At 42.1% G+C, this 17,397-nt stretch overlaps 2 protein-coding genes across 3 annotated transcripts in view; one reads left to right on the top strand and one right to left on the bottom strand.

Annotated features, from left to right (window-relative positions):
* The first annotated feature begins 488 nt into the window (after window positions 1-488).
* Window positions 489-4,189, top strand: LOC137878861 (cardiac phospholamban). The gene is made up of 2 exons (XM_068719315.1): window positions 489-590; window positions 2,934-4,189. Exon 2 carries the CDS (start codon window positions 3,196-3,198, stop codon window positions 3,355-3,357), a length of 162 nt encoding a protein of 53 aa, XP_068575416.1. The 5' UTR covers window positions 489-590; window positions 2,934-3,195; the 3' UTR covers window positions 3,358-4,189.
* A 1,266-nt stretch (window positions 4,190-5,455) lies between these two features.
* LOC137879199 (protein FAM184A-like) overlaps window positions 5,456-17,397 on the bottom strand; it is a 30,060-nt gene continuing 18,118 nt past the window's right edge. For both annotated transcript variants that reach the window (XM_068719857.1, XM_068719858.1), the window contains exons 15-24: window positions 15,192-15,306; window positions 14,983-15,080; window positions 13,727-13,880; window positions 13,043-13,170; window positions 12,770-12,954; window positions 12,458-12,604; window positions 12,233-12,350; window positions 11,855-11,959; window positions 10,924-11,057; window positions 5,456-9,837 (exon numbers count right to left, since the gene is read on the bottom strand). In XM_068719857.1, the coding sequence (XP_068575958.1) occupies window positions 9,723-9,837; window positions 10,924-11,057; window positions 11,855-11,959; window positions 12,233-12,350; window positions 12,458-12,604; window positions 12,770-12,954; window positions 13,043-13,170; window positions 13,727-13,880; window positions 14,983-15,080; window positions 15,192-15,306 (1,299 nt within the window). In that variant the 3' untranslated portion in view covers window positions 5,456-9,722. The remainder of the gene's footprint in view (window positions 9,838-10,923; window positions 11,058-11,854; window positions 11,960-12,232; window positions 12,351-12,457; window positions 12,605-12,769; window positions 12,955-13,042; window positions 13,171-13,726; window positions 13,881-14,982; window positions 15,081-15,191; window positions 15,307-17,397) is intronic.

Below are 17,397 nucleotides of genomic sequence, written 5' to 3'. Positions count from 1 at the left end.
ACGATGCATCAGCGTTAGCGTCGTTCTCTGGCTGGATAAATTAGGAGCACTTTGTATTAGAATTTGTAATAGAAAGGAATCTTTTGTAAGTGTACTCAAACAACAGCGATGAAGCTGTAATAACGTCATGATGACTGTTTCTCCATTTTCTTGACGCCATGCCAACTTTGTAACTGAAGACTGAAGATGTCTACATTCAAACGTCTTGAGCTTTTGGGAAATGCTGTCTGTGGATATTATTTGTGAATGAAATGATGATGATTCAAATTTTTAATTGTGTTCAACTTGTGACGATTTCACATTATTTCAAGAGCATTTAGACCTTTTATTGGTCACAGGAACCTGGTTCAACAACTTTTAGATTTTAGGATTTAAATGGGATGCAGCACGTATAACTCACCAGACATGGTATCCCCACTCTCCTCAAATCGTTTCTAGGATGTCCTGCCTCTCTCTCTCTCTGTCCCTCTCTCTCCCTCTCCCTCTCTCTCTCTCTCTCTCTCTCTCTCTCTGTGTTTACAGCCTTGCAGAGCGCTGCATATCTGACATTTCTCTCTCAAACTCCAACCGGCTCTGTCCTCATCTGAAAGGTAAGATCCACAGCATCCTCCACAGAAACAGCTGCTCTTCATTTTCGTTTCAACAGTAGATGTGGAGATACTGATGATGATGATAACGCTGAGAAGTAATCTGGACTGGAAGAGTCATTATGAAGCATTAAGTGTTGTTATTTCTAGTGGATTAAATGACCGTGACACTGTTTCTCATGGAGCCCTGAAGGCTTCCTGAAGTTTCATTTATCAATCAGCTGAGAGACCTCATTGCTCTCACTGTGAGGGTCACAGTCGGCTGTTTTGTGTTAAGATACGCAGGGAAACTGTATGAATCCTGTCTTCTAATGAAAAAAGTCATTGTTCACATACAGCTCTGACAAGAGGGGCAGAGGGGCAGGGGGGGGTGGGGGTGGAACTGGACTGAACCTCCCAGAGGGATAAACACTCATCTTCACTCTGAACATTCCCATCCAAAGCACATGATGTGATTTTAGAGATGTCATAGTTTAACTTCACAGTAGCCTGCGTTAACGAGCGGTATTAACCTCACGAAATCCATACAAACTGATTTATAATAATACTCCTTAATATTCTGGGACATAGTCACAAAAAATATCTTATTTGAAATTATGAGCAGATGGGTGACGCTGACCATGCCTCACTTATGATAGTAGGTCAGCATGCGTCTGTCTAACCTACTTTTCACTCCTTGATCACTTTCTAAGATGATGCGCCACAAGTTGCAAAAGATACTGCAGCTATTTTGTGAACAGAAAAGTGTTGATTTCGAGGAATTAGAGCAAGAGATGACAAAAACAAAAACAAAAAGAGAGAAAAGAATCGTTATTGGTGGATTGTGGAGATGCCTGGGTGTATTTCCTGTCAACATTGAACTTCTCTTTTGTGGAAATGAGGATTAATTGCACGGACAAGCCCCCGTCTTCTCGCATGAAAATGACTGACGGTCGGCACATAATGATGACAAGCGGAGGAGAGCGTGGAGCACCAGTCACTCACATGTTGTCAGTCACACGGCTTTGAGCTGCAGAGGCCCACACACGAGGAGATTCACAACCTAATGCCAAAGTGTCAACATGTCAACGTGCCGGCAGGACAAATGAAAGCTCCATTTATGACCTGCTGCGTTGATTGATCCAGGGATTACTGATATGTATTCTTTTAGGTCCAGTATGAGCCGTTGTCCAGGGAGGCTGGCCATTGTTCAGCCACAGATGGAGTTCCTCTAATGGCCACTAGATGGTGGCAACAACAAACTCTCTCCGAGTGACACAAAGTAATTTTATCCGAAAATATTGATTATGCCAGGTTTTAAGTCCCAGTGTCTTTAGTTTGTTTCGTATAAACAGGGATTTGATGGAGAATTTGGTGTAATATATACTGTGATACTGACTTTTTTTTTTTTTTTTTTTTTTTTTTTTTTTTTTTTTACATATAATTGGCATATAACAAGAGATAAATGAACACTTAACACAGGGATACATGATTAGACTCAGTGGAGAGATAGGAAGCATTTTAATCTCGAGAAGACAAACCTTCCTGAAGCTTCATTCCTATTAAAATGTACGTAATTATAATTTTTCTTCCACCTAGACCATGAAAGTGTCGGCTTTATATATTCATTTCAAACTAAACTGAGCCTCTAAATGCAGGTAATTTAAGGTGACATTCTGTCGTACATGCACGGAGGCTGTTTAAGTCCTCAGGGCTCAAAAAAGCTCCTGCTGTCAGACACTTCAGTCGGGTCAGAAGGTCTCAAAGCAGACTGACGCTCTTATGGAGGCATCCCACGGGGGATGTGTGTGTGTGTGTGTGTGTGTGTGTGTTCAGGTGCTAACATGTCAAGTGATAAGTGGTCCCTCAGAGACAGATTACGGGTGGAAGAAACAAAAGTGAAATGATAAAAATAGAAGTGTTGATTTGTCAGGCTAAAATGACTCCTGTTATCTGTTACAATGAAAGTGCTTTTAATGTTACAGTGAAAGAGGAAATAACAATCCAAAATGGCCACTTTGTTTCAGGACAAACCTCAGCACACAGGATATATCTACAGCCCAACAACAGATCGTCTCTCATAACAAGGCTCCGGGAATCCAAAAGTGTCTGTGCGCCGTTCTCCGCTTTTGTGTTACAATAAAACTCATGCTTGGGTTTTTAAAACCAAGATTTTAGGGGCTTTAAAATGTATTAATCATCACAGTTTACCCCCATTTGTCAGTAAAACTCACTTCGGTATTGTTGCCTTCAGATGGTAGACCTACTGTCAGGAAAATGTAATTTAATATATATTAGATTATCCTCAACCAGGACACATGACCCAGCGGAGGCTGTTTTTTTTTATTCTTTCTTGTGTTCCAGCAGCAGGGAGAAGACCAGAGAAGAGGCCTCTGTCTTTGTTGTGTAACCAGCACTGAACCGCTTCAGGCCAGGCTGCCTAAAAACATCTGACCTGAGCTCGTCTCCAGGCCACCAGCTCCCTGAACCTCCACCTTCCTCCAAAAACCAGCGCTGACCAGCTCCATCCCGGCTCCACTCGGCCCGAACGGGCCCCAGCAGCCTGACCGAAAACCCCCTCTCCCCTCTCTCGTTTATCCAGCCGATCACAATCTAGTCCGCTGTCTCCATGGAGCGCGTTCAGCACATGACCAAGTCGGCCATCCGCCGAGCCTCCATGATCGAGGTGAACCCGCAGGCCAAGAGGAACCTGCAGGAGCTGTTCGTCAACTTCACCCTCATCCTCATCTGCCTGCTGCTCATCTACATCATCGTCCTGCTGAGCAGCTGAGAGCAGCAGAGCCAGAGGGAGTCGGGTTTGGCTGAGATATGGGCTTCTTTTCTTTTTGTTGATACAGGTCGTATTTCTAATTAAGCAATAATAACATCCCCATATATCAGCCAAACCCTGTCTGACAACAGCTGAAAACAACAATGGTCAAACTCTGTCGGCATGTTTAAACTTCACTGTGTGTTCGTATATATATCTGCTCTGATCGTCTCCTGCTCCACTAACAATAGGCGCAATGTGCAAAATACTGAAATATATCAATGCATCGCTGCTGTTTAATTTATATTTCCCATGAGCACAGTCGCTTCCTGCGGCCCACCACCAGGAAGATAAACATGCTGAGAGCATCTTCAACCTTTAGGCAGCTTACCTGCAGGTGTGTCCGATGGGCTACGTGGACGTATAACGCAGTATATGTATATGCAATACTTTATGTGGGCTTCAGAGGTTAATGTACATCTGTTATGAAGTGTGTAAATAGAGTTTTAAACACACAACCTCTGATTTAGTGCTGACCTGGCAGTTTATCAGCAGCGAGGGACACTTTGCATGGTGTGATTTAACTTAATGACGTTTTCTGTTTATGCCATTTAACTTTAAGATGTTATTGAGTAATCTGACTTTTTTTTTTTTTTTGGTTAGTTACAGCACGTGCCCACAATTTTTGATGAGTTATCACATTTACATGTAATTTATCTTAACTATATTAGCCATGGCTGAAAATTAAAACTGGTTTTGTTCTTCTATGTCTGTTTGGAAGATTGTACCACCTGACTTTTAAACTATGGAACAAAGAAATTGGATGTCAATGAAATTAAAATGGTTCTCCTGCTGCAAGTGTGGAAACGAGTTTTATTAATTGCAATGTGCATTAAAAAAAATTACAGGTCCCTGAAAGCAGCTTCAGAGGATAATTGACCAGTTTATATTTAATTTCCTGAAACAAAAAATATAAGGTTAACGTTCTGGCTTCATTAATAATGACTCACCAAAGCTGCCTTGATGGGAGAAGAGATGACAAAAAAACTCCACAAAAGGCTCTCCAAAACCTCTCCAGCGGGCTGAATATCTTCCATTCTTCACCAATTTTATATTAAAATTATAGTTAATTCATAAAAAACGGTGTTGCCTAAAGGTTTACAATAATACCACCGTGTTTCTAGAAAGTAACGTTAGCTGTTAAGCGTTAGCTTCCTCGCGATTAGCGGAAATCTCCCTCTTTTCTAGAATTGATGTGATTGGTTAATTTAATGTCGAGGGAACGCCAATCACAGAGCTCCCTGACATGTTTTTCTTTTTACTTAGCAACTAGCTTTACCTTGGATTCTGATTGGTTATTTATTTTCTTGCACGTGCAGTTTTACAAAAAATGCCCATGAAATAAATCCTGAAAGAAATAAATGAAGCAAAAATTATTATTAGTATTACTATCATTATAAATAATAATAATAATATAAAATGTCAATACACATTTATTTACTTCCAGGGAATTTTATTTCATAATGCTACTTTTATAAAAAATGTGGCATTATGAAATAAAAGTCCCTTAAAGTAAATACATGTTGATTTATGTTTACATTTATTTATTAATATCCTTATTTATTTATTTTATTCACATACATTTATATTTATACATACATTTATATTTATACATACATTTATTTATTTCGTTATTACGTTATCGCTCTACTTCGTCTTAAAAATTTGGACTTGATTTTTCATCAAATACAATAACTTCTAAATTCTGGACAGCATATATAAAACTAATTTATCTATATTTATGTATATATAAATATATATATATATATATATAAATATATATATATATATATATATATATAAATATATATATATATATAAATATATATATTTTATGAACAAAAGTTATCTCTCTTTCATTGCTAAGAAATCTTAATACCAGCACTATTTGCATAATTGAACGTGCATGAATGAATTTCTTTCTGCATAAAACAGCATCATATAAGGAAGTTCCTCACACACACACACAAACACACACACACACACACACACACACACACACACACACACAAACACACATACACACATACACACACACACTAAAAGGAGCACAAGAGAAGGCTTTATCTCACAATCATAATTTTACTGTTCCATAACATACAACAAAATCATATAAATATAAATAAATATCCTTGTTGTTATAATTGTTATATATTTTTACTTCAAAAATGGCAAGACAGACATCATTAAATAATAAGTCATTTCACTTTCACATAAAAAAACAAACAAACCGACATTAATGTTTTAATACGTTGCAGTTTCAGTGGTTCATTGATGGTCAGCTGATGCCAATGTTAAAAAAGTTTGTTGAGAAACAGTTTTTGAACGGTTACAACGTTTCAAAAAGACTTTCGTGAACCTCGGGGTAACACTGGACGAAGGTCATGTGATAGCAATGCCTGCAGTTCTGCTAATGACCACATGAAATGGCTTCAACTAAAACAACAGTCCAGTCAGGTGGGACGGATTACAAATGCATCAAATCAACCAATGGGCTCTGAGAAAATACATCAATTACAAACCAAACAGTACAGACATGTGAATGGGAACAATTACGTAAAAAAACAGGTAAATAAATAAATATCTTTCATCTTTTTTACATGTTTATTCGTTCATAATACACAATCTCACCACAAAGTCCATTTAGGAGCTGTTCTGGAGCTCTTATCAACATATCAGATGAAGATCGTGTGATTAGAAAGCTCCAGAACAGCTACTAAATGGACCTCGCGGTGATATCGTTTTCTCAACCGCCGTCACAAAAATCAAGAATGAACCGACATGGACGGGAAGTCGTTAAAGTGCGAAGAAGAAGAAGTGGAAATGTGTTCAGCTGCAGGGAAAACCCCCTCCGCCGATGAAGACCATGGGATGGAATCGAAAGCTCCAGAACAGCCACTAAAATGGACCTTGTGGTGAGATTGTTTTCTCAACTGCCGAGAATGAATGTATTTTTACATTAATGCAAACTGAGACTTTTACTTGAGTTTGCCAATCCATGAGAGTAAACACCTCGTCTGCTTCTATTGATTTCAGAGTGTAGAGGAGCTGTTTAGTTGTATGTGTTCGTCTCGTCTTCTGCCTGACTCATTGATCCTTTATCTGAGGTTACAATCTATGGCTGTGACCATTTCTCTGTGCTGTGTGTCGATAAATCCACGGCGCTGTCCGTGGTGCTGAAGCAGCAGATGGATTTGTAACTGCCCTTCTGTCAGCTTCCCTTTGGATCTATAATATTCTCTTAATTATCGTGTGTAAACAAACCAGATTTGTTAAACCCCTTGTTAAAAAGAATCACCAATATTCACAGTAAAGCATCGTCTATCTTAAGCCAACTTTAGTGGATTTGTACACCACGTTACATCAGACGTGGAAGAATGTGCTTCTTGGTTTTAGTCTTTAACGTAGAAGAGAGAAGTGTGTGAAATCATCGGCGGGGGAAATAAAACGAGTGGAAGTTAAAATGTGATGCGATTGTGAGAAAAATGCATTAATAAGAAAGAACTTAGAAGAAACGTCCGCATTGTCTGATGCAGATGTCGAAGCGTAAATGTCAATATATTAACATCGTTGTTTTGAATAAATATAATCTTCACAGTGTGCGTGGAGGAATGAACCAACCGCGGTTCAAGCGTCGGGACCACGATCCCAGAGAGGATACCGTCGTCTGTATTTATTACAGGTCGATATTTACATCTGAACCGCTTCAATGTGCCGCGTCAGCGATGATGACATTCAGCGTAACTGAAGCTTCATCGTCATTCTGCTGCGTTCGTGTCAATAAGGTGTCACAACTTTCCCGTATGACACAAACACAGAGTTAATGTCTCAAACTGGTTTCAGGAAGTGTTTCATTGTTTCACTTTGACAGTTCATTTTGGAGAAATATGATGAAGTGTGGCTCTGGGTAAGATATGAATATATATAAACATATATATTTTAGTATTGGTTGAGAATCTTTGTGGTTGGATTGTTTCATTAAGGTGCATCTGACATATTGTGTGATTCATGAACTCAAACAATGAAAGCACTTCCTGAACCATTACCAGTCGACTGATATGGAAGACGATCATGGATTGATGCTGTCGTGTAACTTGATCCGTTTGTGTTGTTGTTGTTGTTGTTGTTGTTGTTGAACGCACCCCGGTGGCGTCAGCGTGAGAGGAAGACCTCGCGTCCCGCTCTTGGAGAAGTAATAAACAGCCTTGTTTCAGGCTGATGACGACCATGCAGTTTGGAAACTGTACATTGTTGCCGAATGGACTTCGCGGACCTTCAGGTCGTGAAAATTACGCAGCACGAGAACTATGTAAACTTTCAAGTCAAGTAAAAAAAGAACAACAGACGGTACACCAACAAAAAAAACAAAAAAAACGGGAGATGTGAGGATTTCAAGTGAGTGACAGCAGCGTTATGACGGTGGTTCTGTTTTCACATGCTCTATGGCCTGCCCCACAGGCAGAGACACACGGCAACAGACTTCAGTCCCCGACATGAGCTCCTCGGCGTTAAAAAAAAGTTCTCCATGTCGCTGACAGAACCCTCTCTCTGCGTGTCTCTCGTCCACTGGCATCACAAGCAGACCGTAGAAAAACAGTAGCTCGTTACATTGTAAATACTGGAAGAATAAAAACACCAGGGGCGCTTGATTCACTTCCTCTTGATGTTTCCCCTCCTGGGCCCGTTGAGGTGTCTGGGAATGCAAATCAAGCGCCCCTTTAGCTAGTTCAGCGGTTTGAAAAGGACTTTCAAACGTGAACGGTATGTACACGGTCAACGCACTGGGACAGCAAGCTAAAGTTAGTCTTCTTTTTTTTGTTGTTGCTGGTGTTGTTTTTGTGGGAAACTGTAGTTCATCGTACGGTAGAGGACAAAAAAAAAAACAGAATCAACAGCTGGCTCTGTCCTTTTTTTCCTCAAAGACATGAGAGCGTGTTTATATTTACACATGGAGACAACACGAGCGACCGAAGGCGAGTATCAAGGCAGAAACCACTTTGTCCTCCTGGCTAAACTTTCAAAGCACTTCCAGTCAGATTACAGCTTTGTAAGACACATGTTGATGTATTCAAATAAAAAAACTTATCTTATATGGAGCTGAAAACATTTCCTCCGAATATACAGTTACTTGTGTCACACTTTATACTCTCTGCATCACTGTTGGCGACATCTTTGTATGAGCTTAAGAAGCCGGAGAGGAGAGTAAGTGTTGTTATTATGTTTCTGAGTCTTAAAGGATAATTCAGATCAATTACACTTTTCTATCAGTTATGACTACAAATTTGTAATAGCACAGATCTGACAGTTCAGCCAATAAACCACTTTATTTCTATTTTTCACTCCTCTCTATACTGGAAATTATCACAAAAAATAATAATAATTTTACTGCTCGACTTTATTTTCTCTTCCAAATAAGTTTAACTAACCTGGGGTTTATTTCCAACCTGTCTGTTTGACTGCTAGTGTTTCTTTCCCGGTCAAACTTCTTATATTTAGAAATATCACCATGTTCCCATATTTCAACAATTACCTTAGTGAGAACACTGCTATTTATACTAATAGGAAAGATGATCAAAACTAGACAAATACTGTAACATCCAAGTAGTAATATATATCAAAAATTATCCTTTAATACTCTTTATTGTTAAGGCTAATAATACAGCCTTCATCTTGATTTTATGTCTTTAAAGGTTACATAGTTAAGTTTTATCAGTGAACAACAGTGTAATCAGCCTTGACAATCAGGAAGCTAATATTTCCTCCTACGTTTGGGGAAGAAATGAGTAAATCTAAGCAATTACTGTAGTCGCACATTGATTTTCTTCCACTTCCTTAATATGCAATCTGGAAACCACACATTTAAACTTCAGAGTGAAATTCAAATCTCTCTTAAAGAGCTGCAAGTGAACCTCTTCAGTACCTCCACACTTCTATTCTACATTTTTAAGTTGAACTTTTGGGTCAAAATGAAAAAGATTACATGCATCTCTCGCCACTTTAGAGCTCATACAAATGTCCCGTTTTGCACAAATGCACGTGGCATAAAAGCGTTTTATATCCTGCCACCATGACACGCTTTCACGGCGACGCACCGACAAGCAGCACTACTCGTCACGCTCGCCGTGTATGGAAGCCCTAAGGTTGCAGTCACGCTGGAATCTCAGTGCTGCCTGTGATGGATGGGAGCGCTGCGATTAGCAGTTATGTCGCCCAAATGACTTTCAAAACTGACAGTGTGATTGCTGTCCAACTTTAGCTCTCTGTCCCGTTACCTCATTCTTTTTGACAGATTTTTTGTTGTTGTTGTTGTTGTTGTTGCTGCAGGGTCAGAAAGTGAAGTACTGGGCGTACAGGTCCTCTTCTTTCACGACGTGTTCTTTGCTTTTGGCCGCCTCCACCGCTCTCAGGTCGGATGGCGTCGTGGCGTTGGCCTCAGGAAGGCTGAGGGAGGAGAAACAGGCGTGTTGAAATGAGGAGAAGGACATACGAATACGATGCACAAACGTTTCCTTTAGCAGGGTAGCTTCAGAAAAACAGCAGAGTGAGATCAACCGGTGTCGTGATTGTGGGCAAAACCGGCGCATAATAGATCCTGTGAGTGCTTGTCATAAAAAAACAACTGAAGGCTGGTGTGACGTCCACAATACACAGATCCTCCGCATGCAAGGACACTTCAATTTCTAAACCCGGATTACTTTCGGCTCTGCTTCCGAGATTGAAACAGACACAAAGAGATGAGGGTGAGAGAGGATGAAGCCTTATGGAAAGATATGGAACAACTTCTCCTCCTCTCAATTCAAAATAACACAAAACATTTAAAAAACGAACAAACTAGTAAAGTATTTCTCCCTTTGAAATCCTCTTTTCGAAACAAACGTTCAGACTGTGTGTTGTTTTTACGTTTCATATTCAGCGCATGCAGCAAACAAGCCTCCTTCATCTCCTCTTATACGGCCTTTTTTCTGGGAGAACCAAAGCGCCAACGCGTTATCTTAAGTGGATTCACATTTGCAACTTGCACTTCTAAGTGCTTTAAAATCACTCATTCTCTCTCTGCGTCAGGGTCTGAGGTCCCATTGAGACTGATTTGTAAGTGCAGAATTTCAGGGTTGGTTCCTTTTTATATGAGGGTCTATTTCAAAAAAGATTCCGTCTACGATGTGTGTGTGTGTGTGTGTGTGTGTGTGTGTGTGTGTGTGTGTGTGATAGTTCAATGATACAAAAAGGGGAAATGAGATGATGGATCAAAAAGAGATTATATCTTCATTATATGTCTCTTAGCTGATGGAGGAAGACTGCAGAGAGATTCTTATGAAACCCTACGCACATTTTGTCGTTTTTTGGTCTTTTTAAGAAAAGAAGCCCTCCTTCAGGTTTGGGGAAGACGGGTGAGGATAGAGGGGAGGGTGACTAAGGAGTGAGGTGAGCTACACAGACAGTAAGGGCAGCAAACATCTCGTGATTCCCGCCCTGAACTAAAAGGTGAACGGAGGGCAGCAAGTGGCAGCAAGACAGATTGGTTCTCACCTCCTAAAGCTCTGCAGGCCCTGATGCTGCACCAGGGCTTCCTGAGGATGAGGAGCATGAGGAAGAGCAAGGCTTGGCATGGGATGATGTGGAGGATGAGGAGAAGAAGAAGGAGGAGGAGGAGGAAGAGGATGCTGAGGAGAAAGAGGAAGAGGGCTGAACAGCGGCGGGGGCTTTCCTGAGTCTGGGGAGGGACCTCCACCTCCCGTCCCTCCTCTTCCTCTCCTTCATGACTCATGGTGGGAAGGGGGCTGACGAATCAGAGAGCTGAGACTACTGGTAAAGTCGCATCCTGTCACCCTGCATCATAAGCTAACGACACGCTCCTTGGCCTTGAAGTAACACTTGGTCACTGTAGGTAGTAAGCTAGTTAGCTGGACATGGGATGTGAACGTTTTCCAAACGTAGTGAGCAACAACAGCATGAGGAGGAGGAAAGGACAGAAGGGGAGAGGGCCGATGTTATGAGGCTGCAATCAATTGTTTGAGTGATAAAACAGACGGTGTGAAGACTGCGTGCGCAGAGATCAGTCTCTAAGACGAACCTGATGATAAAATATGATGAAAATAACACAGAAAATCAGCACGAGGATGCTCTCTTCTTACAGTGTGTAGCAGACTCGTGTTGAGGTGCAATAACTAAAACAGTCCTTGTCCCTCCCTGCATGGCTTTGCTGCGGATCAATTTCAATATGAGGCAGACAGACAAATAAATCATGACAGCGACCTTTATTACCTCGAATAATGATCAATAATATTATTTGGCAACTGTATACAGAAGGTGGATGACTGCCAAACTGCATGCAGAGGCTGCCTTAGTGCTCTTAGGCCCTGCGTGGGAGTACTTTTTGAATTTATGTCATATTGTGATTGTGAACTAGAAATACATCGAGAACTCGGCCTCACGCCCGTCCGTGTTTCGGATCGCTCACCTTGATGAGAGGGTTGATCACACCAACGTTGGCGCTGGAATTGAAGACCTTGCTGAAGCCCGTCTCTCTGTTGACCAACTCCAGCTGGTAGAACTTCTTGTCGTCCTGTGAAAAAGACGACATTTTAAAATGTCGTCTTTTTCCAAAATCCAAAGTTATTTTGAATATCAAACTCTCGGCCCGTTCGCTTGACCATGTGCTGTCATCGTGTGTGTACAGCGAGACTTTAAAGGTACTTCAAAATCCTTCAAAATCTCTTCATTCAGGACACAATTTGGATACTTAAATGAAATATTATGGTTTATTGCCTGACATAACCTCCTAGCAGATTTGAGCGTCCGCGCGTATGAGAAGGAGTTTTCCACCCGGTCTACTCACCACCAGCTTCTTCACCAGCGCTTCTCTCTCGGTGACCATCTCTCTGAGCTCTGCGATGACATGCAGGTCTTCCGGTCGGCTTTCTCTGTTTCGGAGCTTCTCCTCCGTCCCCTCCAGCCTGAACGCACAAACACGACGTACGGAAGCAGGTCGATAACGTCAAACGGTAAACAGAGCGGCGGCCCAAAAAGGAGCAACACAACAGACTCGGTTTCTGTGACTTACAGTATTTGTAGCGCGGTGATCTTGTCTTTGAGGACCTCCTGGGCCTTGTTGAAGTCAGCCAGCATGATCTGTGTTTCTCTGTGGTGGACTATGCTCATCTCCCCCAGATCCCTCTCATGTCTCTTTGAGAGGTCTTGCTCATGGGCCCTACAGCAGAGACCGACAAAAAGAATGATGAGGTATTAAATAACAATTGGACGGTTATTCCCCTGGGAATGGGTCAGATACTGTTGAGTCACAGTTTGGTTCCGCCCCCTTCGATAACATATAATTTGAAATGTCTGGCTACGGAACCGCTCTGCTGTTATGTACCTTATCTGATGGTTAGCTTCACTGCGAACCCGCAGCACCTCTTTGCCCTTTATCTCCAGCTCTCTGGTCAGAGTGTCGATGGTCTCGTTCAGAGAGTGGATCTCGTGGTCCAGATCGGTGATGCGGTTGCTACGGGAACACAGCTCCGCTTGCAGGTCTGAGAGGCGAGCGAGGAGCTCCTGCTCCTGAGAAGAAATACACGAAATCCAGAGAGTCAGACGACGTCAACCAGCTCACGTGCAGGAAAAACAAAAGAGGAAAACAGACAGTCACCTGCTGGTGGCTGTGCTCCATCGCGCCCTCTAGATCCCGTTTGACGGAAGTGTTGTCTTTATGGTGGAGCTGCTTCAGATGCTCTATGGACGCAGCGTGGAGGTGGTTCAGCTCTGCACGAAGAGATGCTGCCGGACAGAGAGGAGAAACATCAAGCAACGTCTCGGCATCACGGGAAGAAGAGATATGATAAAACCAATAGTGGATCTTCTCATCATCATAATATTAAAGACAATTATTTTCTATTGCATCCTGTCTCTTTACGGCCGATGTTTCAACATTAAAATATCAACAGTTCAGTTCTGACTGCTCATACCTGTTCACAGACCACATGATCCGTCTCTTCTTGGATTATGAGTGGAAATAAATCAAACTTGACTTTATCTAATTCAGAACGCCTTTGTTCTGCAAAGAAACATTCACGTCCTCATGCCAATTATTCTTCCTGAATGCAATCTGCCGATTTAATCCAATTAAAGTTCCTCAATGAGTCTTTTGCTGACAGAGGTTTGCATCACCTCTTTGTTCAAGGCTGGTTGTGTTTCCTTCCAGTCCTTTAAAGATCGCTACGGGAATAAGCATCAACGCAGCAGGTAGACACATAATCACCGCGGGCAGAAACATCATTGTCATTGCTGTAGTTTAAACACCATTCCGTGTTTTGTGTGTTTTTGGTTCATTTACCCAGCTTTGCTTTCCCCTCATCCTCCAGCTCAAAGCGCAGCGTCTGCAGCTCCTGGTCTGACTGCTGTCTCAGGATGTCAAAGGTCCTCCTGTGGGCCTCCTTCAGAGCATGGACCTCCTCCCTCTGCTCCTGCTTCAGACGCTCCTCCAGGGCCTGGCAGAGGGCAGGAAAGCATCGATAGAACATATATTTTCACATTTGTAATTATAATATTTGAGGAGGAAAGAAATCATTTATGAAGCCGCGTCGTCGGAAAATTAAACCTAGAGGACAAACAATGAGCAAGAACAACCACTGTAGCTGTGTCCTAATTATGTACAAATTCTCATCAGGGGAAATGAATGAATGACAATTAATTACAGTCAAAACAGTCAGTATTCAGACTTAATCCGCTTCTATTTTGAGCGTTCTGTTGGCCACTATTTGTCCCACGATGCACCGGATAAAGGAAACATTACAATAAATAGCTGACTTTAGTTCAGCTCCACCAAGGGAGTAATAAAATGCTCATAAGTTATTTGAACTACATACAAAATAAATTATAGATGCTAAACCCACGAAGCAGCCTTAATGAGCCATATAATCAGTGGTGCGACGTTAGAGACAGAGAATTCGTGATTTTCTTCTGAATCACACCTACTGAACTCATTCCCATTAAGGTGCAGTATGTGATCCATGACGTCGTTAACATTAAAAAGTACCTGACACATCACCTCGGAGCGATAATCATTCTGTTCGATGAGGCAGTGAGAAGAAAAAAATCATCAAATCTGCGATGTGATTATATCTGAGCTTCGACCATAAAGTCAACAATTAGCTATTACCACGACGGCTCATTTTCAATGTCCCTTCACAAGAGGAATGGGATGAATTAAAGTAGCTAATGACTAAAAGAATAATTCAATTAAAACTAATGATATTAGAAAAACTAGAACACCTCCCCCCCTATACTTAGTCTGTTTAGACTGTTTGTGTCGTGTGTTGGTAGTTTTGCAGACCGTCACTCACAGACTCACAAGTAATACTTCTGTACAACTTCCAACATACTCACTGCATAGCTTCAGCATCATGTCGTGAGTCGAGCGTCACAACAAATCAAGTGATATTTGACATTGTGAGTGTGTCATCTTGCAGCAGAAACAAGACAAAAAGCCCTTGTGCGGATGACATTCGTTCCACGGCCAAAGAATGCACACACACACACACGCACACACGCACACACACATGCTTCATGTGTGTGTGCGTGTGTGCATACCCTTATCTGGTGCTGCCTGGCCTCCTCCATAGTGCTCAGGGCGCAGCAGTGGGCCTCCTGTAATCGATGCTCTCGCCTCTGATGTTCCCTCTGCATCTCTGCAAAACACACAGAGACACAAACACGCCGTTCAACGAGACGGACGACGTGTTTCGTGTGAACCGCCGCGGTCAGATTGCATGCCGCTTGCCAGCTGGAGGCCTGCTTACCTTTCAGCTGTTGGCTCAGCAGCTCCCTCTCCTGGTTGAACTGAGACTGCAGCTGCTGGAGGGCTGACTGGGACTGAGACAACTGCAGCTCCAGAGACTGTTTCAAGAGAGAGATCTGGACAGAGGAAAGAGGCAAAAGCACAAAGAGAAGCAGATATAGTCGCTGATGTTCATACTGAAGGGCAAAACAGTCATCTGAGTGTGTAAAGAAATGGAGAGATGGATAAAAAAAGAAAGTATGGACCGGTCAATGTGCCAAAACAGTCATTTCAGTGTTTGTTTCTGTGCAGCGACGACACATTTGATGTCTTCTTTAGAGCAAATATGTATCACATTTAATTAGGTCAACATCTTCTTGTTTCCTCCTGCGTCTTTCACTCTTTAATCCTCACATGAAAATATTTTCTTCTACAGATACAGATTGTTTTGATTTCTTCCAGACAACTCCTCACTGGTGTGTGTGTGTGTGTGTGTGTGTGTGTGTGTTGGGGGGGGGGGGGTATCGACACATGGATACGAGCCAAACACTGAGAGCTGTAGCCGGAGATTTCGCCGCTCACGTCAACGCGCCGACAGCTCGTCAGACGGCGAGCGACAGCGCACAGAACCGAGTAACATCACATCACACAAAAACAGTTTTGTTTTGAGGAGATAGTGAGACTATTAGGGGGCCCAGACTGACGGATCTGGTCCTCCAACACGCCACTCTTCCTTCCTCAAGCTGCGGAAGCTAAATCCCCGGCAGAGATTTAGGGTTGTAGGAGAACTACATCAGGGCCTGCAAGGTAAGATGGATTTAAAATGAGAGGATGAAGTGTGTGGGGTTCAACGCCGGATATGGATTTCAAAAGACAGACAGGTGACCCCGTGCAGAGCGTCCTCCCTTCCTGTGTCCAATATATGTCTGATAAAATGGATTATGTCTTTATTTTCCATCCATTTTGAGAAGTCATCCGTCACACGAGAGACGTTCCGTTGTCACTTTGACAGCTGTTAGTTTCAATCGGGGCTCACGTGTGAAGAGTCACGGAGCTGCTCGACGCTTAACATGTGAAGTGGCGAGTGACGGTCTCTGAGCCTCCAGAGCTGCTGAAAGTAGGTCATTACAGTGCAGATCACTACAGCTATACCTGTGTGTCCATTCGTCTTCGTCCTGCACAGTCTCATCTATGTGGGTATTTATACTGTGCGTGCATGAGGTATAAGGTATGAATATATTTCTCAACATTTACTTAAATTTCGCATACAGATTTCATCCTTTGTCCCCACACAGAATTCGACAAACGTAGCACATTCAGTTATTTCTTTCTTTGTGCGGGTAACACTGCGTATTGCTTTCATGTCAATGCATTTATGTTGAATAACTCACTGAGAGCTTTTATGGACAAACTTATGCTCTGAGTGTGGGAGGCACACTCCCTCAGGCACATTAAGCTGATTTCAGGTGAACAAACCTGAAATAGTTTGACATTTTCGAAAATATGTGAATTATTTTTCTTGAAAATGAAAATGGACGTGTGTAGTATAAACAAAATATGTATTTTAACGATTCTATCATTAGCATACACACTCATGTACACAGAGGGCTGTGCCTTCATGTAGCCAAAATAAAAAAAGCCCTTTGATGAGACGAAACACACACACACACACACACACACACACACACACACACACACACACACACACACACACACACACAAACACAAAGAGTGTGTAAGCTCCTTAGGTATTTGGTCTGTGACATTGTTTGATGTTTATTTTCAGCCACTCTACATGATCACTTTAAAAAAGCAGCGTTTTGTACTGTGAGTCACGTCACCCAAGCTAATGCAGCCGATTTAAATATCCTCACTTTACTATTATTGAATATGAAGGGCCTGCCTTCTGCTCCCTGCCCAGTCTTCCTGACATTCTGTAGACTACGTGATTATCATCTAACTAAGAGAATAATCTGATATCCAACACCTTGGCAAGATCAACCACAGAGCCACATGGGCTTTGCCTCCAAGGATGCATCTACATTTAAACATGTTTAGAATAATACGCTTTCAGGCAGATCGTTCCTTTAACTTCGTAGTTTTCCCGCCGTGAGTCGGAGGGCGTCTGAAAAGTCGCCGAGCGAGGCTCCAGCTTGTCACAAAGTGTTTTATCTGAGGCCACCGGCGAAAATCAGGACGAGCCTCTTTCTGGTTTCAGTTGTGACTCA

This window comes from Cebidichthys violaceus, unplaced genomic scaffold, assembly GCF_023349555.1.
Source record: "Cebidichthys violaceus isolate CVI_PGR_0920_01 unplaced genomic scaffold, fCebVio1.0.p SCAF_24, whole genome shotgun sequence".
Taxonomy (NCBI): Eukaryota; Metazoa; Chordata; class Actinopteri; order Perciformes; family Stichaeidae; genus Cebidichthys; species Cebidichthys violaceus.
The sequence above is the reverse complement of the archived record's forward strand: the minus strand, read 5'-3'. Positions and strand labels throughout refer to the sequence as shown.